Source organism: Castanea sativa, chromosome 1 (genome assembly GCF_040712315.1).
Source record: "Castanea sativa cultivar Marrone di Chiusa Pesio chromosome 1, ASM4071231v1".
Taxonomy (NCBI): domain Eukaryota; kingdom Viridiplantae; phylum Streptophyta; class Magnoliopsida; order Fagales; family Fagaceae; genus Castanea; species Castanea sativa.
The window spans coordinates 29338261-29353028 of NC_134013.1; the positions used below are offsets into that span (position 1 = coordinate 29338261).

The 14768-nt window shown below is 35.3% G+C and overlaps 2 protein-coding genes across 2 annotated transcripts; one reads left to right on the forward strand and one right to left on the reverse strand.

The window, feature by feature from the left end:
- Positions 1-5107: 5107 nt before the first annotated feature.
- On the forward strand, positions 5108-6088 carry LOC142608904 (uncharacterized). Its single transcript, XM_075780562.1, has one exon. The coding sequence runs from the start codon at positions 5212-5214 to the stop codon at positions 5800-5802; it is 591 nt and encodes a 196-aa protein (XP_075636677.1). The 5' UTR covers positions 5108-5211; the 3' UTR covers positions 5803-6088.
- A 2446-nt stretch (positions 6089-8534) lies between these two features.
- On the reverse strand, positions 8535-14408 carry LOC142639201 (GDSL esterase/lipase At4g10955). The gene is made up of 4 exons (XM_075813329.1): positions 13762-14408; positions 11712-11828; positions 9287-10255; positions 8535-9186 (listed from the first exon to the last, which is right to left on the reverse strand). Exons 2-4 carry the CDS (start codon positions 11771-11773, stop codon positions 9144-9146), a joined length of 1074 nt encoding a protein of 357 aa, XP_075669444.1. The 5' UTR covers positions 11774-11828; positions 13762-14408; the 3' UTR covers positions 8535-9143.
- Between the last annotated feature and the right edge of the window lie 360 nt (positions 14409-14768).

Consider the following 14768-nt stretch of genomic DNA (forward strand, 5'->3'; position numbering starts at 1 on the left):
AGATTCAACTATTTTGCCAATGGCTTTCCCCTTATAGTTATCAACAATACAAAAATTCAAAATTCTTTTATGTAGCTTCCAATCATCATTTATAAAAATTACAAGACACATGTAATTAAAATTTTGTATTGAAGCCCATGTGTCAATGGTAAGGCAAATCCTACGGTCTCTCAAGGCATTTCTCAACTTATCCTTCTCTTCAAAATAAATCCGACTCACATCTTTAGCTATTGTGAAGCGAGATGGGATATTAAAATTAGGTTGGAAGACATTACAAAACCTTCTAAATCATTGATTCTCTACAAACCTAAATGGAAGCTCACCCAATATTATCATCTCAGCAATAACTTTTCTACCCACAACATTTGTAAAAGTCCTAGGCACTAGATTTCCCTCCTCTACATCCTTGGACAATGGGTCTTGTCCATCATGCAATTCATTAAAAAGATATTCAGGACGAATAGGTGTATGGTTTTTTTAAATTAGATGTCCCATATATTTTGCCATCAGCCATGTACTCCTTGCTACAATATATACATCTTGTCTTAGTTCTACCTTCCTCATCTATAAACTTCTCAAAGTGGTCTGCAGTCGTTGATGGTGATTTTCTCTTATTAGGATTAGAAGAAGATATCACATGTGGTAAACGAGGAGATCTCATAGTTGGTCTTGCAATGGCAACATCAAGTTGTGTAGGCTCCATTGAATCCATGACCTAGTACCACACAAAAAAAATCAATCCTTAAACAATGCATTCACAAAACTATTAAAGAAACTACTAAAAAAATGAGACTAAAGTTGTCAAATGTTGTACAACTTTACCAGTATGTTCAGTTTATCACCATGCAGATATAATAATGAAAAAAAAATAAAGAAGTTATATACTCTAAAACTAGATAGAATATTTTACATGAAACATACCAATATGACCAATAAATGTTGTATCAATTAGAGAAGCAATGGGATCAGTAGCTACAGCAAGGGCAGTAGTGAATGCAATGCCTAGAATCTCCCAGCCAAGTATATCCAACTTAAAAATGCTTTTGGAATCACATTTTGGAACTAAGAATTAGTTCACAGAAACATTATAGGTAGAAGTTTCTCTAACATGCATAAAAAGACATGATAATTAACATGACAGGAACTATCAACCTTTAATGGATGAGGTAAATGCCGCCTATAAATAAAAGAGTGAACAAGACAAAAAGGTATTGAATCCTTAATTGTGAATGCATTGTCTTGAAATACATTCTCAACTTAGACATCCAATACCAAAAAAATAAAAAATTGAATAGAAGCATCTTAGACATCCAAATAGCATGCATATACTTCCAAACTTAAAACATAGTTTCCAATGCAAAACCACATTGAAACTATACCCTGCATTGTTAAAGAAAACAAATGGACCAGGGCAGTTTGTTAGACATGCATTTCACAAGCAAAGGCAGTTTGCAATTTCAAAGCATACAATGTTTAAGGGGATTCCTCTCACAACAAAACTATTTATTGAATTCAAAAAATTAATTTCAACTAATATCCAAAGATCACAAGCAGAACAGCTACCACAAAATTAAAACTATTCATTTAACAGCAACAAGATGGAATGATTGACATGAAGATTTTAGAGATACCCACCAAACTGTTTCTAACAATTTGAGACTCAATCAAGCATTTACATGCAGTTATAAATCTAAAAAACTAAAAAAGAACAAATCAAAAGGTACATGTGAGGCATGGATTCAAAGCTTTAATCTCATTGCTTCAGCAAGACCACATCCAAAATAGAACCTCTTAAACCACTTACTACCAACACTTTCACGAACCTTGAAATACAAAAACATGAACAAAATCAAAATGGGTCCTTAATAAAACACAGCTCTTTAGTTAAAGAAACACAACTCTATAGTTAAAAACCTGAAAAATATCGAAATGGGTCCTTAAAAAAACTAGTTTTGCTGCCTGTCAATACGATTCAAGCCAAACCCACATCACAAAATGCAAGAAAATCAAACCCAAATAGGATATTCACATAGAATAAAACCCAAAATCTGAAAGTATTAAAAACCCAACTAAATCAACAAAGAGAAGGATGACTTACACACGTAGAGATAAAACTGGGTGAGATTGAGACTTGGGAGAGTAGCTGGGGGAGGCAGAGAGAGACCAACAAAGAGTAGGGTTTTTTTCAACAAAAAAAAAAAAAGCAGGTTCAGAAGTAGCATATATAAGACACCCGACACCGACTCGAAACCAACCCCAAATCGAAAATAACCTGAAATTTAGACCGGAAACCCGACCTGAATATTCTCAAACCTATCCAAAACCTCTCGGGTTGGGTCGGTCGAGTCCCTTGCTCAGTCCTATTTGTTGGTGCATTCACGATTTATTGAACCTAATTAATCAACTTGTGTAATTGAATTAATTACCGGGGTCAAGCTATCTTAACCAAAAAAAAAAAATGTTTGCAATTATTTAGTTGCAATCTTGGAAATATGTGTGGGTGAAAAAGTGTATGAAAATACGTGTAATGTTGTTTAAAATCTGAAAACATGTATTTGGAAGTGTGTACCAAATAGGCTCATAATTTCTACTACTTTCTCACATTTTCTCTTTTCTCAAGCACATGTATAATAAATTTTTTTTTTTTAAATTAGATCAAAAAATTTTGATTGCGACTAGTAGCAATGGTTGGCAACTAGAGAACAATGACGTCAGTGGGGGTGGTAGTTGGGTAGTTGAAAATGAAGGCAAGAGTGGAGATTCAGTTGAGTTTTTGGTGAGACGGAAAATGAAAGTATAAAATATTTTTCGCCAATAGTGTCTTTTTTTTAATAGTCAATTAAAAAATAATTTTTGATTGACCAACAATTTCAGTCACCCCAAACACCATGCTTTTTCGAAAATCAATTTCTGTCTAAACAAACAAACAAAGCTAATCTTTGCCAAAACAAACACATCTAATCCTTCCCCCAACACACAGGGATAATGATCAGGAGAAATTTCTTATAAGTGACTCCAAAGAATTGGTTTACCTACTACCTAGTATATTCTAAAAACCACTCAACTAGCCTCTTGAAGCTAGCTAGTAACATTAGTTTAAGGACAGTAGTTACCTGGAGAATGTTAGTTAGAAAACTTATCCACGTTTTCATAGATCATATGATGCCTGGAACCCACTAAATCAATCTTTTAATTCGAATAAAGAACTTGGATTTGAAGACCATTTGAAAAAAGAAAAAATGTTGACTGGTTAATAGATCACATGATCCCATAATCCATCACATGCGATTTCACCTAATGTTATTGTAATCTTTGCTCTTACACTCACTCTAACACTCATAGTCTGAACTTATCGTTACTTCATTTTTCAAGTGGACCACCACTCATTTAACCTCTATGTGGCTGAAGATACTTTCTCGGAAGGACCACAAACCTCAGTCCGAGTACACACAGACAATTGAACCTCCCATAAGACAAAACTCCCAACAAAATAGATTATAACAACAAAACAACAGTGTCAAAGTTTCGCTTTCACACTTTCCTCTCAAACAACACCACTTTGTTCTTTCCGGTGGATTCCTTTTCATTTACTTTAGATGCGGTAAATTTTTATTTTACATGGGTTGAATATTGCAAAAATAAAGAGAATCGTAGAGAAGGGAAGGCGAGAGAGAATGAGAAATACATGGGTTATATGGTTCAGTCGGATAGTCTACGTCCACGGAAGAATCTCGTAGAATCTATATCATTATTATGCATTCTTTGTTTCAAAAAATCCTAATAGGGTATTTATATGAGTTAAGGTTAGTCATAACAATGTCTATGTTATATTGGATCTCTTGGATCACTACACATAAAATTATATCTTTGACACTCACCTCAAACTCCAGGTAGATTCTTAATGATGCCTTCAATTTGAAATAGAAACTTATGTCTTAAAGATGCCTAGAAGGTGACGGTGAATCATCGGATTAGATGGATGATTATTCATACATAATGGAGAAAGAACTGTACAGATTAGAATCATGACAATGGAAGAATGCGCCAAAAGACGACTACAAGGGCTTGAAAATGGGTGCATCAGTGACCAATGAGAGAAGCTACTAGAGACTGAGAATGGCTATTCTGATGGCCTAAAAAATATTGACGTAGGACGAGATCATGTTGAAGCATGTGTTAGTGAGTTGACGAATTTCGCAAATGTTGGAACCAAAAAGAATGAGATATGGGCCAATGTCGGTGAGTTGTGAGCCCAACATAGGAAAACAAACACCAAAATTGAAATCTATACAAAAAATGAGTAAGGTTGGTCCAATTTAGTAGTTTGACTTAGTTTGGATATGTAGCTCTATAGCAAGCCAATACATTTTCTAATCGAGTCGAATCAACTCGAACTATTAGCATATCACTTATATGGGTGTAAATAATATCTGAATGATCAATTTAAAAACAACCTCAACTTTAAATGATGTAAATAATATTTTAGCCGATTTCATACTTATAATCCATTTATCATCTCTCCACTTGTTTTTTCTGATTCACAATCTTTTCATTTGATTTGGAATAAAAAATACTCATTTCAATAATCCAAGCATATATAGAGAAACAAAACCCTCACATGTCACTACAACTCTCTTATAGATTCTTGTTATAGATTTGAAACTCGAATTCTAGCAAAGGATTTGGCTCCAAGGATGATATTTCGAGATTTAGTTCTAAAATGTATAGTATTTTATTAAGGTTTGAACTCCTCCTTCATCTAAAACATTACTCTTTCAAACATTACTCTTTCAAGTTTATATTACTTTCTAATTAAGGCATGATTAGGTTAATTAGACATTCACATCATCATAATAGTCAAATTGCCAACTCATTATAATCGACTCAGCTAATGTGCCACATCAGCGGCATACTCATCAACATAAAATTTCATCCTTCTCCCATTTTATGACATCCAAAAAAAAGGAAAAAAAAAAATTTTCACAACATTGAATCATTGATAATGATATCACATCAATTAAAACCTCATTTCCCATTTGTCCCACTTTTCCTTTTTTTCTCACCCTTATTAAATACCCCAACCCCACATCCAAACACACCTCCTTTCTCTCTCTCCCTCTCTCTCCAAGGCATAGATCATCCCACTCTCAAAGCACAGGCAAAGGCAAAGGCGAAGGCAAAGGGAAAAGTAAAAGGAAAAGGAAAAGCAAAATGAGCAAACCACAGAGACCCCCATCGGGCCGTACAAACTTAGCTTCATGCATAGTCGCCACAGTCTTCCTCATCTTCGTTATCATCATCATCTTCATCGTTTACTTCACTGTCTTCAAACCCCACGACCCCAAAATATCCGTTAACGCCGTCAACCTCCCTTCCTTCTCCGTCTCTTACAACTCCTCCACCGTTAACTTCACTTTCTCCCAATACGTCGCCGTTCTGAACCCAAACAAAGCCTCCTTCACTCACTACGACAGCACTCTCCAGCTCCTCTATGCGGGTAACCGGATCGGGTTCATGTTCATACCCGCCGGCACAATCGACTCCGGTCGGACCCAGTACATGGCCGCCACTTTTGCTGTTCAGTCTTTCCCTTTGGTGGCCCCACAATCGGTGAGTGCAATGGGACCCGTACCCGTTGGCGTTGCGAATCGGGTCGGGCCCACAATGGAGATAGAGTCGAAGATGGAGATGGCGGGTCGGGTTCGGGTCTTGCATATCTTTACCCACCACGTGGACGCTAAAGCGGATTGTAAGGTTGTCATTGCTGTGAGTGATGGATCTGTCTTAGGTTTCCATTGCTAATAATTCTTCTTCTTCTTCTTTTTTCTTTTTTTTTTTTTTAATGATTGTTAGTTTTGGGAAATATGGTTGTATGGGTATTTTTAATTTGGATTACCCAATTTGTTTTGGTGGATGGTAAGTGTAAAAATGGTTTTTTTTTTTTTTTAGTTAAGGTTTCTAGGTTTTTGAGGTTGTAATGGGAATTTTCTTGGGTTTTGTTGTAAATTATTAACTGGATTATGAGCTCAAGTTTTCGTTAGTTAACTAAAAATTGAGGCTTATGCCTTATGGGAGCAGTTTTGGGAAAGTTTTTTTTTTTTATATATAAGCAAGGTTTTATGTTTCAAAGGCTGTGTATTTTGTTTAGGTTTCCAATTAAGCTGCATTGACGAATGAACCAAAGGTAATTTCTTATTTTATCTTGGTGAAAATTAAAATTAAATTATTTGATTTTTATTGATCAATCATCAATGTAATTATATCTCTGAAGTTAATTATGGAATGTAAGATATACTCCTAGTGTTTATGTCATTAATTTTACTTACATCATTTATTGTTCAATGTAATCATTACATTTGCTTTCATAATATTTTTTTGGAATGTAGTATTTGGTGCTTTTTGTTGAGATTAATTAGGTAGTCAGTAAAGTTATGATGCGAGAATAAGAGTATATTTAGGAGACCGACCATATTGGAATGAGTGACTGAGAGTGCAATCTTATTACAAAGATGCGTAAAGTGCGGCTCTGTTTAAGGATTTAATATTACTATATATTATTATTATTTACTACTACTACAGGAATTAAGAAAGAAAAGTGAGCACAATGGCGTCGTTTTTGTGAGTTTTGAGGAACAAAATCAAAATGTGTAGCACGAATTTCATGGTCAATGATTGAGATAGTACTGGAGGGTGAGTGGTGGCCATCTGGATGTGGTGAGTGGTGAGTGGTGACGGTGATTTTTATAAAAATTTACTGCGGTGGCTGAGTCTAGAGGCGAGTGAAAATGTGTGAGTGAGTGAGTTAAAAAAAAAAAAGTATAAAAATTTGTGGGACAAAGTGCAGGTGGTTGGGACAAAGGTAGCACTTGGTGTGGTGTGGTGTGGTGATAATTGTCCATTTTAATGGGGATTCGAGTCTACTTTTTTGACTTTTACTATAGGTGTCACGTCTGTCTAAGTGTCTAACACAGATCGAGACACAGACTTTGTCAGTGAACTCACGCATTTCCTGTAGATTCACCACGTGCTCTGTTTGGAGCAATACATTTTCTAAAATCTGGCTTCACAATCACAAATGGCTTTGGTTTGGTATATACATTGTAATTCTGAAAATGATTGAGGTCCTCTCTAGAAATTTGATTTGAACGACAGCTTGAAGAAAGTGGCTTTAAACTTTCACAATGTTTCCTTCTCCCTCTCCTCTTTTTCTTGTAGAAAATATAAGCTAATTCACAACAGAATGCCAGAGACGCTAACAAATTTTATAGTTTTTTTTTTTTTCGTGGTTGATTTTTACTTTTAATACATTACTTTCACACTGTACTATTCACATCATTTTTTTTAATATATACTCCAGTCATAAACTGTCATATATGACAGTTGTGAGATTTGTTATAACCGGCTTATTAAATTCCCAAATCAAGAGAATCTTCTTTGGTCAATTTGAAACTGACATGATAAGTTTGTTTGATAAATAAACGAAGTGAACAATTAATAAGTTTATTTGATAAAGGAATGAAATGAACAATTCAATTATGATATTTGAATCATTAATTATGAACAATTCAAGAAATGAAATGAACGATTTAATGAGCTTTACTTAACTTGTATTCAAAACAAAAACAAAATCAAATGAACAATTCAATTAGTGTTAATTAGTAACTGATAGGTAAAATCTACAAAAGAGACATGATTAGTGCTTGCATAGTAATACATGAGCAATATCACTTTCATTCTGATTTATTACTGAGATTATTTTTATTATACACACCAATCACGGTAGAAGAGGACCAAAAACATACAAGAATAGTACTATGAAATAAATTCCTTGAAATGAAAGAATCTTCCAAACCTACTCACAATACTATTGGTCACAGACAAATTGAATGGGCGTTCAACTTGCTCCTAATGGCTAATGGTTTACTTTCGGCCAAACAACTAGAAAAATGTACCTCCCACAACAAGTGTTTGAAATTTTCAATCCTGTGCGCCTTTTTAAGGTAAGTATCCAATTCAATGCGCACTTTTAGATGCTATTAACATTCTAGTCAAAAATAGTTGCAGAATAATCACAAAGTGATAAATAAAGAATAATAAATCTAGCCCCCATAAATTTTGCTCTTTTAAGAGCAAAATTGTTAGATGACATATTGAGATAAGTGTTAACAAAAATAATGTTGACCCACATGAAAGTGATATTACTGCTTGTAATATATGACATGAAAGTGATGTTAGTCAATAAAGATTGTGTCTATGAACATTTTAGCTTAATGAGCCTTATTTTTTTTAACCTTTCCCCGGGATCTCTGGCCAATTGAATGAGGAGAACTACTTTTCAAAAATAAATGAATAAAGAGCACTACAGCAGGAAAGGATAATTTAGCTAAATATACTTTGCTTCTTCACCATTTTCTTTCAAATAGTAGATCCTACAATGTCCAAGAAAAACCAATTTGTGAAGATAGAGTCATTCAACCAAAAAAAAAAATGGAAAAATGGGACATAGCATACATACACACACATATAATAGAATATGTTTTGTAATCTTTTCACAACGTTGTGATTGGTGGAAAAATGGACCCACCAATTCCATTCACTTTTCCTCAAACAATTACAACTTTATCATTTTTACAAGTTAACAGAATATGCCTTAAAATCAAACATTCATCTTGCCTCGTCTTTCCAACCGACAGATATTTGAAATGAGGGTACAGTCAAACACAACGTCCAGACCATGTGCGTTTAGCCAAGGATTTCAAAGAGACAGATCAAGTGTAACACACTTACACAGTTACACTTAGGTAGCCCATAAAAAATACAAAAGTAACCATAAGCCTTAAGCCAACAAATAGCCGCTGTGCTTTTACTTCTTGGTTCTAATCACCATTCGCCAAGGACTTGATGAAATCCAAGACACAAATTTCCCACAACACAAACCAATTTCTCTGGTTGCAAACTACAGTATTAACAAAAAAAATGACACTAAATACATGCAAATGTGCAATTCAAATAGCATGTGTTCAGTTCAGCCCATGAAAGGAATTCCTGGCTTCAAAACTCCATGCTTCAAACCATAGTCTCTGACCCTTTACATCTATAGAAACAAAACAGCTTGGATCCTTCTTCCTTTTTCTGTTTCAATTTCAGCCTGATTGGATGCGATCTGCTGGTAACTGCTTCCATGAACTATTAGAAGGAAGACCAAATTAATTACTCACCCAGACAGATATAAGATGTATAAGAAATAAGTAATAATAAGAATAATTATGTCAACAATTATTTGTACTTGTAAAGCTTGGTCTGCAATTGCAGATCAGGTTGCCACCACTGATGAATTCCATGAGCTTGCTTAAACTCCTGTGAAGGAGTTAGATTAACTGTCAGACTTGCAGAGGGAATTAGGTGTAATGGTGGCTCTGACTCCTTCCCCATTGCATGCATTAGTAGACCCCCAATCGTGTTCTGGGTCGCTAACCTCTCAATACCTCCTGCCCCAATCTCTTCCATCTTTTTCCTATGTTCAAAATAGCCAACATATTCTGAACCAATATGATCTGCTGGATTCACAAATATACAAGGGATCCATGCAGACAAAGCAGCAAAAGGATCTTCTGCCTGGTTTCTCTGGTGGTTATGGTTACCCTTCATAGCTAGAGTAAGTCCTGCTGTGATCACACTGCTTGCAAATCGAATCCCATGTTTCACTTTTTTGTCCTTAATTCTCTCAATAGGGGCTGAAAAGAATGGCGGATTGAAGAGAAAAGATTCGATAAACATGCCATTCTTGCCCATAGTTTTTCCAGCAAGCATTGCCATCGCTGACCCAAGGGAATGACCAGCTAACCAGACATTTGAATCGCCTACTGAAGCAACAATGTTTCGGACAGCTTGCATAGCAATCTCAAAGCGAGATGTCCGGTGAAGCCCATTTCGGATGAGGTGGAGATCCAACTCAAGATCACGTGAGAGGGAATCTGGTTTAGTTAAGGTGCCTCGGAATGCAATCACATATCGTGGACTTCCATCTAGTGAGTCATTACAGTAAGATGCTGGAGGTTTGAATTCATAAACGGCACCAAATATGGAATGATCAACATCATCCACAAGATGACGAAGCAACCGAAAATGGAAAAACTCATACCAAGGAGGAGCAAGGACTTGGGAATCTTGACGCTTCTCCTGGCGATCTCGCTCAAGAATGTAGACAGCCTGAACCAAACTGGCAGCAACAGACCTTCGATGATGTGCACTCTCCCTGCATATGGCACATAACAAAATTTTCCCTCATCATCTAGCAAATACAGAGAGAACATCCAGAAAAACCAACATTGACTTAAAACTATTCCAATACTTAAAACTATTCCAATTCTGGATGAAATTGAACAAAACATGATAACATCAAGCAAAATTTAGCCCATTTATAGGAAGTTTAGCGTAAGAACAAAATCTTTGAATTCTTACTAGGCCCCTAACAGAAAGACTACAGTTCACATCTTCATCTGCACATTCTAGAGAAAACAAAGTGGACTCAAATTTTCACACAAAAAAAAAAAAAAAAAAGAGGACTCAACTGGAAGAATCCAAACTGATGTCAAATATAGAGCACCCAAGTCATGTCAACAAACATATGCAAGATAATAACTAAGAAGGAAAAGAGCACAACACATATAATCAAATAAATAAGTAGGCCCCACCTTCTACATGCGTTCAATTATAAAAACTGGAGTGAAATTAGAACACATGCCACTTTTTTTTTTGGGGGGGGGGGGGGAGGGGGGAACCTATGGGTCATGGTTCCAATCTATGTTCCACCCATGAAAAAGAAGCTTTACTTCAGTAGTTGTAAATTTGATGTAATTTCATTATACAGACATTAAATGTTTGCCATATTGTCTACTATACGTTGCAATAGAATGAAACAGCTCAGAAACAAGCCATCTTTATATTGTTTAATTATCAAGCTAGTATTACAATCATAGTCCACTTGCAGGAGTTCAATATATACCATTCCAGTAACTCCCTCAAGGTAGTCAAAGGCGAATGGCGACCTTGAGGCGCCAAGGCCTTGTATTGCCTGAGGCATGAGGCAACAAAAAGGCGCTAGCCCAAGTAAAGCGAGGCGCCAAATTCTTAATATATTTATTTTACATATAGAACTTCAATCATATGTACCTAGTGTATTATAATATTATAATGAAGTGTTTTTCAATGTGTAGCATGAGGAAATTAGGTCCATCAAATTATTTCAAAATAGGATTAATATGGTTTAGGCTCTATTAGTTAGTTCTAACAATACATTTTACAATAAGCTTTTATATAACAATAAGTCTTACAAAACAAATTTGTAAATTAATTTAACTAACAATAGGTTTTATAACATGCCTTTTGAAATTAATAGTCTAAAAATAGGTTTCACAACAAACTTCTATAAAAAAAAATTAAAAAAAAAAAAACTTGAGGCTCTCATCTTAGCGCCTTTTTCATGGCTTAAGGCGGTCGCCTTGCTCACCTAGGCTTTAAAGGCAAGCGCCTCACCTTAGAGCCTTTGAGGCGCCTTCGTGGCGCCTCGCCTCACTCAGGCACCTAGGTGAGCGCCCAGCTCGCCTTTGACTACACTGAACTCCCTATTCTTAAAAGAACCTCAGAGGCCTTAGTCCTATAAAGAAAAGTAAATTTGAAGAAGAGGGGGCGGTTAGGTTTGAAGGTCTCACCAGTCAACAGAAGTTAGGTGTAATGGTCCCGAAAGGCTAAAATCTTCCCTCTCAGAGGCCATTACACCGTTGTGTTCTTCTCTCTTTCTCTGCCTCTTAATATCCTTAAAAGCTGATCTGCATTGCCAAGGAAATACCAGAAAGTGTCCAGAGATCATAACAGATTTTCATTATGGACACTAGATACAAGTACTAAATCAGTAAAAAAAATTCATCTCAACAATCAATTCCAACAATACGTACTTTCAAAAATGACCAAGAGCACCAAAGGCAGTTTCTAAGTTATGTGACAAGTTTTCTCGTGCATGATTATCGTATTAACATCATTAGGGTTATGTACAGCCATAAGAAACGTGCTTCTTCATTTTCAACAAGGGGAACAGGAAATAGGTACACAAGGTTTTTCCATCCAACTTCACAAGGAGTATCACTATCCCTTTCTATAAAAAACATGCCCTTCAGCCCTTTTGCAGGGGATCCATACACATTCAAGAAATATTTAAAACCATATATGCAATATAACAAGCACTCTTTGTCTCAAAACATTAACCTCAACAACTTTTTTTTTTCTTTTCACCTTTTCAAATTCTAAATGAGCGAGTATAATTCGGCCCCAATGGGAAGACAAAGGGAAGATTTAAACCAGTGACCAACATTTTTCATGTGGTGTAATCCCTAGCCAGATTTTGCCGCCCTTTGGGGGGCTTAATCACATACTTTTCCATCTTTCCGTGTAGACCCTAACCCTTATTCCTCAATAAGTTAACATTTTGCATACCAACTAATAGGCAACAAGCCTGCACTTAACATTAACTTGTCTTTTTCACCTTGTAGTCTAGCAAGAATGATAATGGTTGCAGGTAGATAAAGTTTAATAAAACAAAAGAAGATCAAATATTTTATGTTAAATTCATTCTCTCTTGCCCATAACACAAGCTGGAATAATTTACTCAACTTCCATCCAGACTAAAAACGTCTTCCTTTTTAAAAAATTTCTATTTTCTTCCTAGAACATCCAAATCATAATCAGCAGCCTAATTTTCAGCTCCTCCAACAGCGACAGTGTCTTAAAACTAGGACCATTTGCACCTGGTGTACCACACCCTCCTTTCACATTAGGTAAGCTTCACACATGAGCTCACCTGTGTATGAAGAACAGGTGTACAAGAAATTATACAGTCCTCATGGTGGACCACGTTACTTTTCCACTATTTAACTAAAAGACTCTCATTTGTTTAAAATTGCTGAGTTAGCTTATGATAAAAAATATATTTAGTTAAACTGACTCAGCAATTTTTTTTTTATAAACGAGTTAGAAATTCTACTCTACCCTAATTTAAGTCTACATGTGAAACTCCCTCCTGGAGACTTGAAACTCGGCCCTTAACTCCCATTGCTTATACTTGTGGAGTGATCATTACACCAAGGGTGCGCAGTGGTGTCTCAACAATTTTTAGTGAAATGGTGAACAAGTGAAGTGTTGCACCGTGAGATTTCTCCAGGTGTACAGAATAATGTCTCAATAAACAACAACCAAGCAACCAACCCTTTTTTGCAAAATTTTGGGTCCCTCGTGTGTATTCTTTTCTTTCTTATGCACTCTGATAGAGGACACCCCAATGTGTATTGTTGACTAATTGTCAAAAAAAAAAGCTTCAAATCAGACCCATTAATTGATTCTAGCTCTCTCTCTCTTATATGTATAATAAACGCCCAACACAAAAGCTCTATCATTTTGGAAACAATGATTTTCTTACATATAAAGGCAATTCAAACCTAACCCATTTTAAGGTTCGGACAATGTCGAAGGTTGAATAATTAAAACCACCTCCTAGACAATCATTTTTGGAAACTATGATTTTCTTACCTATAAAGGCAATTTAAACACAACCCATTTCAAGGTTCCAACATTTTCGAAGGTTGAATAATTAAAACCACATTTTTTTAGGCTAAAAATTAATTAGCTACACATAAAAAGCCAGAAGAATAAAAGAAAAGAAAGAATTATAACAAATTGAAAACGAGAATGTATTGAGTAAGAGAAATGTACCTATTCACAAAGAATAGCAGATCCGATGGATTTTGCAGAAGGGTGCTTGTTTTGCAAATTAACCTCGGAGTCGGTTGTGGTTGTGTTTGTGTTTAATGGACAATGACATATGTAAAAATATTTGAAAGCTATCTCTTTCGTGGGTTTAAAGCATGAGAATGTTTCAAGGAATTTCGGAATCCGGAGCAGTGGATGCGAGAGAAGCCAAAACGTTAGTCTGAACGATGTCGTTTTATTTACTTGGTAGTTGGCCTTTGCTTAACAGACCGTGTCGTTTTATATGCTCGGTTGCCGTTCAACTTAACAAGACTCTTGTTTCCATTTTTTTTAGGAAATTTTTTATGAGAAAATGAAAAAGTAATTTACTTTTTTTTTTTACAGTTTTTTTTTAAATTTTTTATAAAAAATTTTCTTAAAATGAATAATTAATGTATGTCCATTAACTTATTTGCTGATTTAGCTATATTATTCTTATAAGGCTGGATGCAAAACTAATTTGTTTTCTTCCCATCAATGCAATATTGTACATAATAAGCAATGTATATAGGTCAATCGGTCAAAGAATATCGTCAAGCATTTGTAGGAATGATTGTACTACAAGGACACGTAGGTCTTTTAGATAGATATTGGTATTTGTTTGATAGCAGCACCTTCTTCCTTCTATAAAAGGAATGTCATTCTTTTGTAAAGAACAACCAATAATAATATAAGTCTTTCTTCAGTTCTCACTTTGTTTCAACTTTGTTTTTGTAATTGTAAGCCTCCTACCATTTGTATATACATATTAAAACACAAATATCCTTGTGAATTCTGAAAATAAGTGTGAAGTATCTAAAGCATCCTATCTACTATCATTAGGAGTTGAGGTAAGCTTGTGTTATAAATTTGTTTCTATACATCCTCCTTGCTTTACTAAGTCTTTTACATTCTTGAATATTATTATTATTGTGTTACTGTAAAACCCATATACCTGTATTTGCTTCGAAGCACATATCTCCAGTTAGCCA

Bases quoted from the DNA above. Each gene is read 5' to 3' on its own strand.
- LOC142608904 (XM_075780562.1), top strand. From the start codon at position 5,212: ATGAGCAAACCACAGAGACCCCCATCGGGCCGTACAAACTTAGCTTCA.
- LOC142639201 (XM_075813329.1), bottom strand. From the start codon at position 11,773: ATGGCCTCTGAGAGGGAAGATTTTAGCCTTTCGGGACCATTACACCTA. The intron at 10,256-11,711 runs GTGAGACCTTCA...TGCCATATGCAG, and splicing joins CACCTAACTTCTGTTGACTG to GGAGAGTGCACATCATCGAA. The intron at 9,187-9,286 runs GTACAAATAATT...TCCTTCTAATAG, and splicing joins TTGCAGACCAAGCTTTACAA to TTCATGGAAGCAGTTACCAG.